General features: G+C 30.2%; 1 protein-coding gene across 1 annotated transcript; it reads right to left on the bottom strand.

The window, feature by feature from the left end:
• Positions 1 to 5,878: 5,878 nt before the first annotated feature.
• Positions 5,879 to 8,966, bottom strand: LOC148278266 (UPAR/Ly6 domain-containing protein crok-like). Its single transcript, XM_088231663.1, has 3 exons — positions 8,776 to 8,966; positions 8,494 to 8,655; positions 5,879 to 7,174 (listed from the first exon to the last, which is right to left on the bottom strand). Exons 1-3 carry the CDS (start codon positions 8,834 to 8,836, stop codon positions 6,939 to 6,941), a joined length of 459 nt encoding a protein of 152 aa, XP_088087789.1. The 5' UTR covers positions 8,837 to 8,966; the 3' UTR covers positions 5,879 to 6,938.
• Between the last annotated feature and the right edge of the window lie 12,099 nt (positions 8,967 to 21,065).

The following is a 21,065-nucleotide window of genomic DNA, read 5'->3' as shown; positions in this document are numbered from 1 at the left end:
AAAATTATCACATTATGGATCATTTAGTCCAATTTTTTTAGACTAATTTTTCTTATGTGTTTTCCTAAATGAATACATTACATAACTTGACGTGAAAAAAATATTTTTAAAAGGAGTAACCCGCTAAGCTTCTATTTAAGAGGCTTGTCAAGGTGGGATATAGAGGATATAGAAGGAAGTTTAGAAGAAAAAAAATCTTTCTTGGATTTTTTTCTTGCAACTGGCGGGAATCAAATCTGCGACACCAGTTTCACAGTTAGCAGTCTAACCAACTGCGCCTGTCCATTTAATAAACTTTTTTTTTATTATTTTTTTTTTATAAAAAGAAATATTAGCGCTCTTATAATTTACACAAATATTTCAAGTTTGGTGACCATTTTCAACGAGTTGTAAATAACTCACTATTATAAAATGGAAAACAAGTTGGGGTAGAGTGGGGCTCGAACCTCAGACCTCTAATCCACGAGTCCATAACACTAGCCATGGGACCACAACCCGACTCAATTATGTTTGAAATGCATGGCTATTTCTTCGGAAATATTATACTTTAAAAAAAAGGAGTAACAATGAAATAGTACCAAGAATTTCCATTACTTAATTATAAGTTTTTAGATTTTTAGGATTTTATCTATCAAAATGAACAATTATTGTACCTTTTATCATTGAGTACTTTACCCTGCTGAAAATCTTGGGAAATGAACAGCAAAATGTTGAAATCCAAAAGAATTATGACATTTTCCTGGCGTGTTAGGAAAATGAGTGTGAAAAATAGTGTTGAGAAAAAAAAGGTTTTAGTAAAGGGTATAAATAAATTTCTCTTTTCCGAACTGCCTTAAGTTTTACGAATATAAGATGTCTAACGCATTAAATACTTTAATTTCGATTTATTTTATCGACTGAAGTCGACTATTTAGTCTTTTCCTGGAGGTATTAATTATCAAATTGTAAATTAGTTTGGTTGTAATTTCGTACATGATAAAAACATAGATGTTTTGATAGAATAAGAGAAACAATGAAAATATTTAGATCTGAGTATTTATAATTATTTTTAAGTTGGATTTAAAATTCTCTAGGAGTATATCCGTCCATTTTGAATTATGAATCAATAAAATGTGTGGAATAGTTAAAAAATTAATTATTTTCATCTTCGGGCTATGAAGGAATGAAGCGTCAACGTAGCAAGGATTTATATGACATGTTTTATGAATTATATTATTATTTACATTACATGTATTATAAAACAATGATGTTTTGATAGAATGAAAAAAAATAATGAAAATATTTAAGATCTTAATATTGTTAAAATGATTATTTTTATGATTGATTGAACATTCCACCAGGAGTATATCCATCCATTTTTAATTATGAATCAATAAAATTGTGTAGAATAGCTAGTGACTATTTTTATCCTTTGGCCATGAAGGAATGAAGCGTCAATGTAGCAAAGACTTACATTACATGTATTATGAAAATATATATTTATATTTTCCGCCTATTTAAATTTTTTAGTTTGATTCTGAGCAAATTTTAATAAATATTGACGGTAATAATTGTCTGTATAGGACATTAAACACAATATTTTATTCTTTGAGAACAGCCTTTTTATGAATTATCATGACTGAGAAATGAAAGTGCACTTACAATTATTTACAATAAATTATATGTATTACGTACTTGTTCATTATTGGAACGAAAAATATGATCCGTTTTGTACATTTTTATAAAAAATAAATAGGTTTAAATATTTTATGTGTTTTATTTCTATGTACCTTAAGATTTCATTACTTCTTGTGGTGTCGTTTGCGAGTCAGAATTATTTTTTTTGCCTCTAAGTCATAATCTCATGATTAAAGGAGTAAAAAATGTTAGATTTCATGTTAACCTTTTAAAAATGTCGGCAAAAATACCTATTATGCAAAAAAAAGTATATTAGATGCTTGAAGCAATGTGAGAAATTATTTAAAATTATGTTTTCTGGTTTGTGTAAATACATATAGATGGTAAAAAAGGCTAAGTGACGAAAGTGCCACTGTAGCTGAAATTTTGACAGAAATTGAAGCTGCATCGTATGAGCCATGGATATCGGATGCCAATTTTGGGGTTCACATCAACACCCAACCAACGGATTTATATCCCAAAATTTGACATATCTTTAAGAATTTTCATTTAGATTTACATTAAAATCTGTTGTTGGTATTTATCCAACACTGCCATAATAGTTTTACATAACGTCTGTCGTACCTACAATGTTTTGGAGTTGATTGGTGACATATTTTATTTTTAAAATCTTTAATGGACTCTTCATCAGTCACAGGAGTTTTACCATCGGTATTTTAGGTAGTTATACCCGTATGCAGAGACAAAACTTAAGGTGAGGAATGTACATTCTAATTTCAAATGCAGAGAATAACCCGGAGGTGAAGACAATAGAATGTACTTTCCTCACCTTAGTCAAAGAAACAATGATAAAAATAAAGTTATAAAAAAGACTTATATTTGTAAAAAGTATTAGATGATTTAATATGGTTGAAAAATTACATGCAAAATTGATTTTCAATAATTCATCTAAAGGTTACTACATAATCACATTGAAGAAAATATAAAAATAAAAAATTGTAAATATCTTTATAATAAATTGTGTTAGGGAAAATTACATTGCTTCATTTATAATGTGAGATTACTTTATTATATTCGTATTAAATAAAAATAATTTTATCATTTGTTGTAGTACATTTTTTTAATCAAATAAAAAGTATGAAATAGCAGTCTATACTTTCTCAAGTGGCACTATTGACTATAAATGGACGTAGTTATGCAGAAAGCGTCTAACCCTCAAAATGTTTAAAACGAGTAATGGCGGTTTCAATATTATACTACTATATTATCGTTATGTGCTGAAAACGTCCAAGCTCTTAGTGTTATACTTTTTGCCGAATTACGAAATTTATAACCCACATCACGGCTATCACTGTTATATTAACTTAAAAAACGTCCAAGTGGTTTGACTTTTTTTGCAGCTCTTTTTTTATTTTAATTCTAATTTCTTTATTTGGCAAAAAGGTACTTGGAGCTTGTACGTTTTCAGCACATAAATATGTCGTAATATGCTATCGAAACCGACATTGAACTCATTTTGAGGGTTGGACGCTTTCTGCATAACTATGTCCAAATATTCCTAGTATTAAAATATAATATTATATGTATATAAAAATATGTTAATTCATTTCCAGGTAAATCAGACCTATAAAAAATATAAACATAAATATGTAGAACATAACATATATTGTCGCCGATGAAGTAATAATCACTAACACTGTGCATTAACTTCACCCATAAATGACAAAGCACATTTTTAGAGTGGAAGTTTATAATTTGACTATATTTTATTGTTGTTTTGGTTCATGATGCAAATGATGTATCCTGTATTAGGATGTAAACATGAAATTATTACAATAATATTTTCAAATACTCTTTTAAAAATGCAATATTGGCATTTATTATATATATATAAAATACATTGATTTGGTCAAATATAAAATATGTACTTACTCACATAAAATATTTAATTTTACAAGAGATGAAATGAAACATAAACTACATACATAAGAAAGTTCAGTGCTTTGAAGAATTGGATATAAAAAGTGTTTCCTTTAGCAAGGTAAGAGATAAAATAATTAAAATAAAGTAAAAAAATTCATAAAACACGAATTAATAGATTGAGTTTTTCTACTGATATTTCTTGGTGGAACTGCATTTTAATTATAATAATAAAAATAACTACTTTGAACGACATCACTAGTTCTTTCGAATTAACTAATGATAGTGTTGTGATAGATTTCCAATTTACAGGAAACTAACACACCAATCAGCAGAGTATTTGAAAATCACAAAACTTTAAAAAATCATAGCGCTAATAATACGATACATAAAAGCATTTTTAATAAAATTTTGACTAAGTTTGCCAGTTTATTGACAAATAAAGAAACCTACTGAACTTCCTTATTAGTTTCAATGCAGTCAAATATTGTGGAAATATGTATTGTAAATTTTACATATGTACATAACTTAAGAATTTTTTGAAAGATAGTCATGAAAATTATTAATATTAGAACATTATTTTAAGCCTTAATTTGTTGCAACAGAGGGAAAACATTTTTGAGAAGGGAATATGGATGTCTAGGCATTTACAGGGCTTAAAACCTGTCGTTTGGTGGTTGAAGTGACACACTGTGTTATTTTCAGTTTTCTGTTTATGTTAAAACACCATTTAATTTAAGTAAATCAAGTCAACCATGCTTTAATCTTATACATGTTTGAAAATTGCACTTTGAAATAAATGTTTATGCATTTGCGATTATTAAACTAAATTCATCATTATATAAAATGTGGTTAAATTACTGATAATAATTATATAAAAAATTGTGCTAATGGACGGAATGGTGAATAAATGCAATATAAACATCAATGACATACATTCTTTAAACTGTAATAAAAGTTGTGTATAGTTTAGAAGGCACATATGTTATATTTTACAAATAGGTGTTTATCAAAATATCTTCTCACCATGGATGAAGTCCTGGGTTCAATTCCCGATAGGATCCAATTATAAAAATATTAAAAGTAATTTATCTTCCGCTATTTTGTCATTTACCTAATGGCCCTATACTTTACGAATCTGGGCTTGGAAAGGGAGATTTAGCAAAATGAGAATTCTTGCCTTCCAGTACTATATAACTGCCACGCAGTAGCCACGTAGTTCACGGACCCGTTACAAAAGATATTCACAGGTCGCAGTGACATCAAGAGCTTGTATGGCACTGACCCCTCCATTTAAGAATAAGAATATTTACTGCTAACGGCAGTATATAAATAAACAGTTTTGTTGTGGTCCAGTGGTGACGATGCAGACTTCGAATCGGAGGCATCATTCAAAAGACGTGATTTTTACACTCTTATTTAAATTGTTATTTCACAATCGGCATTCGATTTTAAAATAAAATAATTGAATTTTGTAATTTAAAGATGAGATAAAATTAAAGTTTTATAGATATTGCGTTAACACTTATACATTACTGGTATCGATAATACATAAATATTAATTTTTAATTTAAGATAGTAATCAAATCTAATAATAATTGTATTTAATTATCAAAAAGAGAGCGAAAAATCATACTATCTATCTTTTTTCAAAATATTTTTGATAGAATTCATTATTAATTAAAGAAAAATAAACAGGAATGTTGTCAATAAAAAAAAAAAAAGAGTACATACAGTGGATTTCAACATAAAAAATATGAAAGTAAAAATAAATTGATTTAAAAAAATGTAAAAGCACAACATCTGCATTCATAAAATTATGCATAGAAAAAACATCTGTCACGTACATTTAAATTGTAACAAAATGGATTTAAACATTTATTGCAATATATTAAATAACTATTTCCACGTGAAAAAATCTTACATTAATTGCTCAAACGAGGCTAACAATTAACCACTTGGTAATTATTGATAATGTATCTATAAGCCGTGGAACAAAAGTCTTACTTAAATTAAATGTATAGTTTCCATATTTAGACAGTTACTTCAGATCTGTTTTTTACTAAATTTGGAATAACAAAATACAGATTCAATTTTAAACATTTCTGTGTCGATTAATGCTACTGAGGTTTATGTGTTCAATGACTTAACTTAGTTATTAATATTTAAAGCATTACGTTTGTGGTCAAAACATTTTACTAAAGGTTGTGATGTTTTTTATTATTTTCGTGCAATAACTGTGGTAAAGGTGTATAGTGAGTTTTCTTATGTTGGTTTAATTGGTGTGCTGACGAAGAGACGGGTACGTCTAAAAAACGGTAGACATAGAATAGTCGGTAAGTGGCTACATACAAATATTTAATAACATTTAGGTTTAACTTTGAGTCAATAAAACATTTACCATGTCAAACACCACTATTTATGATTAAAACTAAAATACAAAAATATTTCATTTAAAGTTCACATTTTGATAAGTAGTCAATTTCTCATAAATTCAAAATGCAAATATTTTTTAAGCTCATTCACTATAGTTTAACTTATGGAGTTTATGCTTAAAATGACATTGTAACGTGATTAAAAAACAAATACTTTTTAATGATTATTTCTTTTAAATCGGTAGTGTGATGGCAAAAATGTGTATCTGTCATTGTTTTCAAAACATATATTTTTACATAAAACATGATAAAACATGGTACTCTTTAATATGACAAAAGGATACATCTTTCAAGAGCTTCTTTCAAAACAGCCGTGTTAAAATATGGGGTTCATTTGTTCTTTTGAAATGTTAAAGTTTGTTGGGGAACTTTCTTGATGGTACTTTATTGTAATTTACTGTTAAAAAATATGAATGGTATTTCATATAATATAATATACCCCTGTTATTGAAAATTCACACATCTCATTTTATACAGCAATAAAAAAAACATCAAGTATAAAGTTATTAAAAATCACATCCATTAAAATATGTTGATACTATTTTGAAAAAGACAAATATTACATATTTATTTATATTTGGATAATTTATATAGCGCCGTTTTTGTGAAAATCACCTCAAGGGCGCTGAATTTATATTTAACTTATAAAAAATCACTCAAGAGCAAAATAGAACATAGGAATGTACATAGTAAAAATTATTGTAAAAAAATAACTACATTGTATAAAAAGTACCTACTTGAAAATGGACGGATAAGTATAATTATTATCTTACTAAAAATGAGGCTTACGATATGACATTTGTTTTAAAATAAGTTATCAACGATAACTTGAGATTACTTAAATTAATGAACAAACTTCCGTATTATGTTTACAGGAGTTTTTAAGAAGAATATCAATAACTATATTGTGCCTTGCTTTGTATACAGTTTTTATAAGGTACAATAATGTGATATTTGGTAGAGCACTCAAATATAATTCCGGGATAAGGAAAATCCAACAGTTACTGCAGATGTTAAGAGAATAACTGAAATTGTCGAGCCGGTGAGCGGGGCCGAGTTGCAGCCATCTTTACTGTTGCAAGTGCAGTATTCCATGAAGATGTTGTAAGTCCCAGTTCTCATGAGGCAGAAACGTTCGTCTCCGGCAAGACCAGGTTCCCCCATAAAAGCGCAACTACGGAAATACCGCCATTCACCATTCACTGGAAACATTTGGCATATATATTTCTATAAGTGTAAAAGCACTACAGTTAATGATATGAATCATAAACGTATATCAGTTCAAAACTTATTCCGGTGGATTTTTCTACTATCAGCAAATTAATTTTCCAAATCACCACAATAAACACACCATTCGGAGCAAATATGATTTATTTTTAATTGCTTGTTCGTATGCATAAAAAAAATGAATAAAAATAATATTACTGTTCATATTAAAAGTACTGAAAAGGAATGAATATACCACAATAAGTATCAATAATAATAACTTCTTTTCAACATCCGCTCCTAAGTGGAGCATGTGGACATCACCAGTTGCCTCCAGGAGACCCTATCGGCAGCCAGCATTTTTGCCTCTTCCCACGTCAATCCAGCGCCCCTTAATTCTGACGAATAAAGTCTAAAGATCGTCATTGATGGCTTTCCAGGACGGAGTGAGCCCGCAGGTTTAAAGAAGAGGCAACTCGGGTTTAGGTTCTCCTGAGGCATGCGCAGCACGTGTCCAAGCCAGGTTCACTGCCGCATCCCCAAGAAGCTCGCTATAGGAGGTTGCTGAGTTCGTTCTCGGACTTCAATGTTAGTTAAAACATTTAAGTTTGTAAGTGAAAATTCTTGATGGAAGTTCATTGTAATTTATTATATAAATAAAAGACGAGTGATACTTTGTGAGTGAGTGATACTTAGATGATGCTACTTGATGATAGTGAGTGATACTTACTCATTAGTTAACCCGAAGAAAATTTTTTGATAATGATCCTTAAGATAAAAATAACTTTATTTAATTTACTTTCATATAACTTTGAATTATCTATCCTTACCTCTGTTTTGTGTAAATACATTGAACTCTTTAATAAAGATACCAGTCTCGAAGATGTCGCGAAAGCGATGAAACCGGCAACTGGATATTCCAAATTTGTGGATTAAAGTATCACTTGTCTTTTATTTATATAATAAATTCAATGTTAGTCATAAAATCATTTTTTTTAAATAACATTTTTTTTATTTTTATAACTAACAATATGACAGCATCAAGTAAATAATGATTGAGAGCAATGAAAATATAATACTTGTCAATAAATAATGCGGCATATTATGGGACTCACTGTTAGGTGACTCTCAAATGCTACTTTATTGTATGAAAATTATGGAATTTACTTTATATTGATTAACGGAAACATGACTCACATTGGATGTAAACAAAAAATGTAAATATAATAAAACGGGAAAAGAAGACATTTTTTAATGTGATCAAAGACAGTGGAGAGTTTTTCCTTAGTGAATCAAATTATTAGTGGTTTCATACCTTTCTGTCTGATTTTCCTACACATTGTGGGTCGAACTCCAGGTAAATGCGAAGGTGAAACTTCTTTTTTGCAGTCTGTGATAGGGACTGTGGTGTTGTCAAACGGATCAGCACATTTAGGATCGGTGTCAGAACGGCAAACCCAGCATTTTATACTAATGCCTGTAAAAATAATTGTATTAACAACATATTTGAAATACAGTTTATTTACTAATAGCATGTTTCAAAATCAACAAAAAATGGGCGTGTACACTAGTCTTATAACCTCTCGGCGCGACTTACTTTGTTTTAAGATTACTAAGAAAAATAATCCAAAAAGGAGAATGGGAATATGCCTCGCCATTCTTTTATAATTGTCTTATATGTAGCGATCTACGTAAAAAAAAACAATTGTACAGTAATAATTATTCAAAGCTTCAAAACAAGCTCCGACATTGATGTTAACCTCACAAAAAAGACTTAAAATTTAATAATATTTTTCTGTTCCTGTTGACGTTTTTGTTTCATAGACAATAATGTGTCTATGATATAAAATAATTCAAGTAGGTACTTTTAAGAGAAAATGTAAAATAAAATTGGGGACAAAATACTTCCATAAAAAGAAAAACGTTGAAATAATTTACTAAAACACTACTTACCATGTTTCTAAGCCATACTGAAAACAAAACATTGTTTTTCTATTACTCTCCGGCAAACGCCTCCCGATACTGTGCAAAAAAGACAACTGCAGGTTGGATTGATTTTACCTGACTAAAATTGATCAAATCGACGTTTGACCTTAGAATATATACATCTGTAGAGGGATAACAACACATTTTACCAATCCAATGCATGTTGCCTATTAAAGCTGACTCATATTTTACAATAGGTTCTAAATGAGAGAAAGGGAGACAAAAAAATGTGGGTACGGTCTTCTTTTTTTGTTTTGTAGTCGATTTCACAATTTGTACGATGCTCATTTTTTACGTACGCGGGCAGATTTGCTTCGAACTGTCAAACGCTCTGTCGTTATTTAACTGTTTTACGTATTGAGTGCTAATTACATCAAAATTAATTATGCTGACTTGTGCCATGAAAGGATGTTCAAAAAGAACTGGAAAAGGGAGAAAACGCTTCAGTCATCACAGGTATTTATCAAATATTATAAATTTTCACATTAATACGTTTTTTTGGTAGTTTTCAACCTAAATGCACCACAAACATTTACTATCATTTGAGCAATTATTATAGCATTTGTTTCTGTGTAATTCAAATACCTTATATAATAGATTTATGTATTTTTTTTTTTTTTTCAATCGTTTAAATCCAAATCCGCGGAATACCCATCTCAGGTATAAAATCCCCGGTATGCCATATATAACAAGAATAGAAGATATTCAAAACAAATTTATAAAGTACCTAAAATGCAAAACCGGTATTTCTTATGCATCAACTCTCACTGCCTCCACCTACCATGAAATCACTTCTCTTTAATACTGCAGAGTGTGTGCGGACCAACTACTGCTTTACAAAATTATGACTGGAATAGTTGACTACAGAACTATTTAGTTTAATAACAATACATGTGCCAGCCAGGATTTGAAGACGGTACCACCTGTTTCTTGTATCAATAAGTAAAACATCGTATGTTAAAAATGCTTTTTTTCGTAGGACTTTTTCAGTGTACAATACAAAATTTAAAGATATATATTACACAAACATCACTGTCAGATTAAACATTTACACTAGAAATGCATTATATTTATTTATTTTATTTATTTAAATCTTAAAGTAGGGCACACGTATCATACATATTGTTATGTGTGTTCTAATAATAACATTGAAAATATATTTAATTTATAAATTGTTTATCACATATGTCTTGACCATTATTTTAAATTTTGATATGTTTTTTTCTTCATAAATATTTTTTTCCATTTCGTAATACTTTTTAATTGCTTTAAATAAAATTGAATTTTGTGACTTTGCCTTTTTCCTAAATGGAAGTCTAATTTTGTTCTTTTCTCTAGTATTGTGATCGTGTTCATGCTGGTTCCGATCAATTTTTTTCCAAAATTCTGTTTTTTTATTAGAGTTTATAATTTTATGAACAAATATCATTGTATTGTAAAATATTCTTTGTTTATATGTTAATAATTTCATTTCATTTACCATCGACTTTACCCTCGTATATCTGTTTTTTTTTCAAAATGATTCTAAAGGCTTTATTTTGTAATACAGTTAGTTTATCTATGTTTTCTTTGTTTGATAAAAATAAAATGCTACTACAGTAGTTAACGTGTGGTTCAATAATTGCTTTGTAAACTAAGTAAACATTATAATAATAAATATGTACATCTCTCTTCTCCTCCTTATCCTCTCTTCAAGCATCCTTGTCCTAATCCCGCCCAATTTACAGAAAATAACATTTTTATATGTATAAACTTATATGTATTTATAAAATATGTTTTTTTTTTTAACAACTTTGTATACTTTGTGGAAATCTGTTATTAGTTCTGAGTTTATACACTATATCTGATTGTTTACTATAAATATGCATGTAGAACTGTTGATTTCCCAAATAAAATAAAATAAATAAATATTAATCTCCCCTGACGGTAATAACTCTTTCTGATTTCTGATTCTGACCATTCTAATGGTGTTGCATTCTCCTCTGATAAAAGCTTTGATAATCCCCAAGAACTTTAGTTAACCTCTTAATTAACAATCAACATTATTACGTCTAATAAAATATCGTCCAACGCTGCCGATATAATAAATATTTTACTTCAAGCTGTTCACAATGGCTCAAATCCTTCGATGGAAAACAGCAAAAGTGATGTATCCACTGAATAGTATATCTGTGGCTGTATCCAATAATATTAATCTTTTTCATTTATTAACTTCATTTTTAATTTCAGTTGCTGCCATTTCTGAGACATGGTTCAAATCCGATCTGGTTTTCAGATTGGGTAAGTACTCGTGTGTTAGATGTGACCGCTCTGATGGGGGCTGTGAAAAATTCCATCTCTTTCCAGCGCATACCGGTCACCCCTCCTGATAATCTCACTCAAGTATGCGCAGTTAGGATTAACAATATTACATTTGTTTCATCCTATACCTCCCCAATTTCTCTATTTAATATTCAATGGTGGTCAAACTTTTATTCTTCCCTTCTTAAAAATATTTTATTAATGGGTGATTTCAGCGTCCACTCAACTCTGTGGGGCTGCGTTAAAGACGATAAATCTGGTAAATTGATTAACGAATTTTTAGATGATTCTTATTTATGTGTTTTGAATGATGGCTCTCCGATGCGCATTCCTCTCCCAAACCCACCCCGTAATGCTTTGGATCTCTCTTTCTGTTCAATTGGTTTAGCCTCTTCTTTTTCATGGGAGGTTTTATCGGATTCACATGGCAGTGACCATCTTTCGATATTAATATCTTCATCAGACGTTTTTGCAGCATTTGCCAATAATTCAAGACCAAAACACAAACTAAATTCACCAAAAGCTAACCCAATAGCATTTTAAAACGTTTCTTGAAGTGAAAGCTTCCAAATTTCCTCAGGTTATCCCTGGAAATTGTAAAACTTCTTGGGTAAATATGCTTAAAATTTTCCATGAAACTACTAAAAAATTTATTCCTTTTTCTAAAAATATTAATAGTCACCTTTCGTCCTGAATGTACTGAAGCAATTTCGAAAAAAAAATTATCTTGCAAATCTTATTGTAAACTTTGGAAAACTTTTTAAAACTAAAACAGGTTCAGACTCTTTGCTAACGACATTCCCCTTCGAGCACTTTAAAATCTGTATGGACCATGATACGAAAATTTAGAGGTTCTTATAATCTTCCAATTGAACGTGTTCCGGTAACACTTTGGTTGGACGACTTCCTTAATAAATTGGCTCCTTCTTACTGTCCCAATATTGAAGAAATTATTTGTTCTCCCGTTTCTTATTCCTATGCTCCTAAATTTAAATAACTCTGCTCCCGGTCCTGATGACATTCCTTTTTCCCTTATAAAATGTTCAAATACTGTATTTCGTAATTTTCTTTCAAATATTTATAGTCAAATTTTCGATTTAGGTTGTATTCCAGACTCCTGGAAACTGTAGTATCTCATTCCCATTTTGAAAGTTAGCGAAAATCCTCATATAGACCTATTGCATTATCATCCTTTTTTTTAAAAAATTCTTGAACATCTAGTTAAAAATCGGCTTGATTGGTTCGTTGAAAGCAATAAGATTCTTTTAAATTTTAAATTTGGATTCAGGAGAGGTAAGAAAACGCGTGACAACCTTTCTGTTTTTGTTACAGATATTCAAATCGCTTTAGGTAAAAAATAAATTCTAATAGCTTCCTTTCTGGACATCAAAGGAGCATATGATAACGTCAACATTCCGCTTCTCATTAAAAAACTCTCTTCTCTGAATGTCCCCTCAAAAATTGTAAATTTTGTAAATAATCTCTTTCTTAGTAGAACTGTTGATATTTTAATCAACGGCCACACAGTGGGATCTACATCCATTTGAAAAGGGCTTCCTCAAGGTAGTCCCCTTAGTCCTCTTCTTTTTATATTTATACTTATGATCTTTTTCACTGTCTTAATCATTCTTGTATTTTTTTACAATTCGCAGATGATTTAAATATTTGTATTTCTGGTGAAGAACTTCCTTTTCTGTTGAACCAAATGAAATCATCGCTTCATTTCTTTGATTCCTGGATTACCAAAAACGAACTCATTTTAGCCCCTGATAGATGTAAAATTATGGTCTTCACGAGAAAAAGGAATTTATCACTTCCTCTCAATCTTTTGATTAAAAGCTTTTGCATTGGGTTTACCAACGAAATGAAATTTTTGGGCATTCATTTTGTTTCTAAATTAGCTTGGCAAACTCACATTCAGCATATTATTTCGAAATGTAATAAAAGCTTTAATATTTTAAAGTCCACAGCTGGCGTTTAGAAACAATAAGTTTACGAAAAAACAAATCGATAGAGAAACGCCAATGGTAAAAAATACGTATAGTGTGTAAAAAAAAACATTACTGTAGTCCCACAATCCAGGGAGAAAATACGATAATGTATGAAGAAAGGCGAGACCGCGTTATGGTTCGTTCCCCTTTCTACCACAGCTTGCTATTTATTTAGCTGAATAAGAGCGCAAACTTTTTTTTTAACGGTGAATGAAAATCATATCAAGCATTAAAAAAACTTACGATTTATCCAAATATCTAATAAATATATAATTATTCGGTTTTATGTAGTAAGAATAGATAGATACATTACACATATCTACTTTATTTGGGTTATTTTTGTAAAATGCTTACTCCGTTATTAATAGTAAGTAATAAGTAATAAATACATTGATGTACAAGCTCTTAAGATGTTTCTGACGACAGGATGTCCGATATTCGTGAAAGGAAAGAACGTAAAATGTAATGATTGAACACAATGACTTGATTCTCTGTTCGTCATTAGTTTGTTAACGTTAATTGACTGGAATTAAATACTAATGTGCTTAAATACAACACGATGTGAACCCTTAGTCGTCTTAGGACACACCATGCCTCTTGCATTAAATTTCGGTATACTTTTATTAACTTAATCAGCATCATACCTACTTACAAAATAAACTATCTAATACTCGTATCGATCGCATCAGGGAAAAACTCAAAATTTATGAATAAAGGTGTGGACATACCCAAAATATTTTTTATTATTTATTACTGATGTTCCTTTTGAGAGTAGCCTTTTAATTCACAAAATTTAATTAAATAAAAAAGACAATGATAGTTCTAAGTTATAATCCGCCACTTCACTTCTCCGGCCCTGCCAATAATCCGGCGTTTTATATACTTCTTACCAAGCTGGTAGCTCTGAAATTTCGAGCTCGAATTGGAGAATTTTTTTTTGGTTATTGTAGTATTAGTTTATGATTACACTTCAATTTCGTATAAGTACTAATATACTATTATATATACTGTGTATAATACAGACATACATAATACAATAAAACATAGCTTCTGCCGTTTAAATACGTCATTGTTAGTGATTTACAGTAATCCGATGTTTTCAGTAATCCGGCAGTGCTCTGGCTCGATATCTGCCAGATTATCGAGAGACCACTGGTTGTTCTAAATGAGATTTGTATACAGATTTTCATTTGTAAAAAATCTACATTTTTATTTCCCAAATTAAGATTGATAAAAATTATAATGTCATATAAGTGTTTTAATGTTATTTGGCTTTTGTAATTAAATTCGATTAAAAAAAAAACAATTTTTAGTAGACGAAATGTTTTGCATGTTATTACTAATATAAGAGTTACCTTAGATTTTTTGGTTATTTATGTAAAATTTCAAAAATGTTTTTTTTGATTGATTAAATTCATTACGGATTATTAAATTTAACATAAAATTATTCTTAACCCATTTTATTACATACATGTCTTATTTGAAATACCTACAATAGGGAAATATCAAATCCTACGAATACCGATTGAAATATATGAAATGAATTTAGAATAATTAATTGTATTTTAAAAATCAGTATGGATATTGTGGAGAAATGTTTTCATGCATAAATGTAAAAAAGAAATTCAATAAAAAAATTCGTACAAAAACGCGACGTGTTTCCCCTATGTTGTTATGACATCAAGATTCGTGAAATTGTTTTACACAAATTTTAATGAAAGTAAAAAATACACATGAATAGTGACGTATTAGGGGCGTGGCCAAGGAAAAACCGTTTTTGCGGGAATTCAAAATTACAAATTTAAAAATATTTCTTAGGCTACTAATAAGTAACAAAAAATATTTTTTTTTACTCGACAGTATTTCATAAACCTTTATTACATAAAAACGTTTTTAAAAAGTGACATTTCCCTATTGTTTGGATATACATAATATATGAGTAGATTCAGAGACACGATTGATAAGAAAGTGTAATGAAATACTCAAGTTCAGAGTACTCTTATGGGTCAAACATGTTGTCAAGAGGGCAAGCATTGTTAATTGGAAGCTTGATTATATTAATTATAATTAACTTGACAAAAGATATGCAATTAAAGGAAGTGGAAGACATGTTATTATTTGTTCCGTGCGTGTCGCATGACTTCATTTTAGGATATTTTTTATATTTTTTTTGATATGTGAGTTGCATTATTCTATTACCTTGCTTGTAATGTACAGGGTTTATATTTACTTCAAAGCGATGGTTATTTATTTGTTTGATAAAAAAAAAAAAAAATATTCTATTAAATTTACTTCAATGAAAAACTTTGTTTAGTTACTTTATGTAAGAATCGGTGGGATGTTTCGGCTGTGACCTGTTTCAGGAGCTTCTCCACATTTGCTCTAGTGACGAGGAAACCACAGAAAACTCGTCAGGAGAAGGCCATTTTAGGATATTATGTATATAATGTTCAGTATCGTTCTCTGTTTTCTCGCAACTAACAACGACTGCATTTTGTTTTGGGTAAGGTAAGATGAGATATGATCCGTTTTTCTTTCATCACGATAAAATAGATAAACTCCCAAAAACCGCATCAAATTCCGTAAAAAATATTGCTTAAGAAAATACATATTCACTAGCGGACCCGACAGACGTTGTCCTGCCCGAACGTTGGCTTGCCTGCCTGGTTGCCTGCCTGCCTGGTTCCGCAATAGTTTTTTTCGATTTTAAAAGTTTCCACCTACTGGTTCCATTTGTGAATATCTATGATTGAATTCCAAAACTAAAAGTATTAATATTCAAATATTTAATAAAAGTAGGTACTTGTTTATGGTTCAATTCCAAAACATAAAATAAATATTTTTTCAAATATAGCATACTTTTTGCAAACGTCAAACTCCGGTCTTCTTACTAACAGAGGGGTGTACTTATGTAGGAATACGATTTAAAAAAAAAAATAAATTTAATATTATTTTTGTATTACCAAAAATCCAGTAAAAAGAAATAAATGGGTAGAAATTATAAGGAATTTAACCCTTTATAGGACGGGACCATTTTTTTTGCATTTTTGATGAAAACTTGATTAAAGCTTAAAACTACAAACATTAAATGTATTTTTAGTATTTAATATTAATATATAATCATTAAAAAATATAAATCTTATCTGTTTTCTCCCTGAATACGGTTTGGAGTCGAAAAAAACAGAGAAACAAGTCGAGACACGTCCAAACAGCGCAAAGTTCCGCGCGGGGATGTTCGGTGGCAAATATTAGTGAAACATATTTTGTTTTTGCCACCACTTGCACCACCGGTTTCAATTTGAACCAAAAATGACATTTATATTGACCACTGTTTGTTTACCTAACGAAACAAGTACACAAACATAATTTTAGATGGAAATTAGTAAAGATATTGACCTTTATTGAAAGTGGCACGTATATTTGCCACAGACTTAAAAAAGGGTTAAGGGAAGAATCTGATTGAGATCAACAAAAAATTAATGCTGTTTGTAAAAATTCAAAACAACATTTTTCCATTTTTTTGTAAATGCATTCTCCTCGAATGCAACCCTGGTAGATCCATGAATAAAACATTTATGCTCTTTACTTCTTTTTAACATATTAGATTGAAGATTTTAATATCTACGATCTTACGAGCTGACTCAAATGCTTTCAGGTCATGGTGCTTTTCGAAAGTATCTTCATAGATTTTAAAAAAGAGATAACGATTGCTGCCCTTGCGATGGACTCAGCTCTCAGGACGTCCTCCATATATTACTAGATTGTCCTATGTTTGATGCCGAGAGGTTAAACTGCAAACAAATGTGCGCACAATACAGTCAAATTTTTGAAAACCCAGAGGAAGTTATAAAAAATGAAGCTACTTCCGAAAAATACATTGACTTTCTAAAGGCCATAGTTACAAAAATGAAAAAAATTAATGAGGGAATGGACTCAGACCCGTGAAAAATAACTATTGTGCAAAATATACACACCAGGAAAAAAGCTTTGTATGCATAAGCAAAGCAATGAATAACGGGAACAAGAGGGGAAGAAAAAAAAATATATCTACGAACACGCACAGCGCAAGGATCTATATTTCTCTGAAAACAGCACTTAAATCGGTTAAGCCGTGTAGGAGGAGTTCAGTGACATCACACGTACAGAGGAATTAGATAAATAAAGAGAATCATTTCTCTATCGCCCCCAGTGAGTCATAAAGCGATGTATTGACCATCCAACCCCAGGATATTTTTTGTTCCACGGAAGGTTAGGTGATCGGTCTTAAGCTTCAGGTAAGGGAAAGTGAAATATAACAGTGTTTAACCACGATTAAATTCAGTATTCCACGAACACCCTACCAGAAATCGAACCTGGGAGCTCGAGCGTGGTAGGCGAACGCGCCAACCAGAGAGGCCGACTTATCTCCACTCGATTTCCTTTTTCAGGATGTTTACCTGAGAGCAGCCATCGAGTCAAATGCACTCGCTCGTCCAGAATTCCAGAATTCTGGTTCTATAAAGATATATGTAAGAATATATGCATATTCTTTATCCGTCTGGACATGTAATAGTAAATGCACAATTATATAGTGAGTGACGGTGATACTTGAATCCACTCATTTGAATTACCGGCGACCGGTTTCATAGCTTTTGCGAAATCTTTAAAACTACTTTATTTACTATAATTTATTTGTACGAACTCAGTAAGAATAGAAAATTCTAACGAATATATTATAAGAGCAGGTAATTGGCTTTAATACTTTCGTTATTTTTTAATATCTTTTTTTTTACACTTGTGACGTCACTTTTTCTTCCTATGGTTCGATAGTCAGATAGCAGAAGGGACCATCTGAATTTTTTCTGTTTTTTCGTTTTCAAAAGTTTTAATCAATATTTCAGTAAATATACATAGAAAACAAAGAAAAAAAAACACCACAATTATGAATGGCAATTCATTATTGAAAAGCAACACTAAAATATTTTGGTTTGGGGATTGAAGTCTTGAAATTGAGTTGTATTTTAGCTCTCCTGAACATTTTTGAAAATTACAGATGGTCCCTTCTGCCATCTGACTACCGAGTTGTTCTACAAAATCTGTGTTTTTTCTACTCTGGTCAAATAAGCGTACTTATTCGTAAATTATGACGACATATCTATGTCACAGGTGTATTTTATTCATTCAATTCTTAATAAAAATGCAACATTAAATGGTTAAAAACTCTGGCTTACGCACTTTGTGGGTAGTTTCATAGAATTATTATTTATAACAACTACGTATTTTTTGCTTATTTTTTTACAAAAAAATGTGTTCGTAAGTTTGAAAAATAAACTTCAAATAAGATTTTTTACTCTAAATAATGTGTTTTTTTATTTTTTTATTTAAACTACTTATTGACCATTTTTGATGGAATTTCAGTTTAAAGATGCCCATTAGAGGGTGAAAGCGATACCGACGTGAAAGTACAAGTACCAAGTATTTTAAAATTAATAACTTATTTGTAAATATAAGTTATTACATGACTAAATAATGTGTTTTAATTTTAACCTATTTTTAGTATATTATGCAAAAAAAATTATAAAAGTAGGTAGTTTAGGTACTGATATTTTTGTTATTATGTCAAAAAATACTATTGTAGGGATAAAATTTTTCACCGAAACTCTAAATTGACCGAAAATTAAAACAAGGAAAGACGTTATTTTTTCACCTAATGTAGGTACTTACCATAATATACAAAAAAATAAGGAGTAGACTTCAAATAATATGTATCTTGATATTGTCGGAAATCAAACCCAGGATATGCAGACATCAGGACTTGACATTGGCTGGATACGGGGACACTGTGGAATCCTTGGCAATGAAAAGTCTGACGAAAAGGCTCGGGAGGCTACGCTCAAAAAGACAGCCCCCGATTTCGCCGATTTCCCGCTCAGTTTTGCCAAAAGGAAAATAAGAAGCAGGACCCTTCAACTCTGGAACGATCGTTATTTGAGTGAGACTGCCGGAAGTATTAGTAAAATGTTTTTCCCTACCATTTTCCATGCCTATGATTTCAGGAGAATGCAGAATGCTGGCTACGAGCTCACCCAAATACTTACGGGTCATGGTGGGTTCATGAGCTACCTGCATCGCTTCAAGCTCTCCGAGATAGACAGCTGCCCATGTGACGATGAAACTCCTCAAGATGTCCCTCACCTGTTGATGCATTGCCCCTTTTTCAGCTTTCAAAGGCAACAGCTGGAGGCACGATGCAGAAGCCTGGGTGAGGTTCTACGCAACATCCCATTGGTGATGGGTAATAAAGAACTCAAACGAGAGGTAGTATCATACATGGTCAATGTAGTGCAGGCAATTGGTAAAATAAACCAAAGTAGGGAAGAAAATGCCGAACACTCCTCTAGTGGAACGGAAGGCCTGTTGACTACTGCCAACAGGCCGGCTTCTCCTGAAGAGTTTTAAGTGGTTTCCTCTCCACATGAGCAAATGCTGAGAAGTTACCGATTGGTCCACATAAGTATATCCCTCCTGATCCTAACAGTTTAGATAAATTTAAAGAAATTTAATTGCAGAAAAATCCACCTTTTTATATATAATCCTTGTATATTATAAGCAAGGTAAACAATAAAGCAACTCCCATATATATAAAAAAAAAACCCAGGATATGAGGTCGAGAATTGTAGGTAGCTTATAGTTTTAGCCAAATAGAGGGAAGGGATAAAATGAATCAATACATTTTGGGAATAATATAAAATATTCTCTTTTACATAATAACATTATGTTTATTATCAAATATTTTCGATTACACATACTAAATAATTACTCATAAAAATTTTATCTTTGAATAATAATTTTTCATTTGGACATGTTTCAAAGTTTTAAAAAATCTTAAAAGAAAACGTGTTATTATTTTTTTTAAATACAAAGAGTTAAGTGGCATTCCTCGGAATAAATTTGTATTAGAGATGTATATTGAGAATTCTTTATTTTTTTACACCAGACTTGATGATGTAGCAAAAGTAATGAAATCGGTAAATTGTTCCCAATTCATTGAATGAAAGATTTACCAATATTTTATAAATTTTTAATAGTGCTTACAACGTCTTTATAAAAATAATATTTTTATTTGAAATGTGATGGATTAATAATATACAAAAATGGTATGTTATGAAGTCGTATATTACTACTGTTTATATTATTAAATATGTTTATGGTAGTTTACATATATATATACGTTTAATGCTTAATTTGTTCTGAATATAATTTTAAATTAGTTCAAAAAGAACATAACATTGAAAATTTGTTTTGTCATAAAATACTGAGGTACATATCTAAAAATATTTTCCATAATCGGATTTTACATGAAAAAGTTATTAACATTAAAGAAACATTTGAATATGTAATATTACTATATACTATATGTATGTATGTATGTACATATACAAAAATGTTTACAAGGTATTACATTGGACGGGATTCTGACAAGTGCCGGACTCAGGCAAGTAAATTAAGTTAAAAAATGTTAGTTGAAATTGAAAATTATTAATAAGATAAAAGTCAAAAAGTTTTAAATTATGCAACTTAAATGACTATTTTTTGTTGTTTATAGCTGTACATTAAAAAAAATATTAAA

This window comes from Micrasema longulum, unplaced genomic scaffold, assembly GCF_059751315.1.
Source record: "Micrasema longulum isolate JH-2025_06_02 unplaced genomic scaffold, ASM5975131v1 h1tg000900l, whole genome shotgun sequence".
NCBI lineage: Eukaryota > Metazoa > Arthropoda > Insecta > Trichoptera > Brachycentridae > Micrasema > Micrasema longulum.
This window is presented reverse-complemented; position numbering and strand designations above follow the sequence as displayed.

What these genes read in the sequence shown, in the direction of transcription:
- LOC148278266 (XM_088231663.1), bottom strand. Translation starts at nt 8,836, where the DNA reads ATGGCGAGGCATATTCCCATTCTCCTTTTTGGATTATTTTTCTTAGTA. An exon ending in CTTAGTAATCTTAAAACAAA is followed by an intron (nt 8,656 to 8,775) that starts GTAAGTCGCGCC and finishes TTATTTTTACAG; the next exon opens with GCATTAGTATAAAATGCTGG. An exon ending in TAGGAAAATCAGACAGAAAG is followed by an intron (nt 7,175 to 8,493) that starts GTATGAAACCAC and finishes AAATGTTTCCAG; the next exon opens with TGAATGGTGAATGGCGGTAT.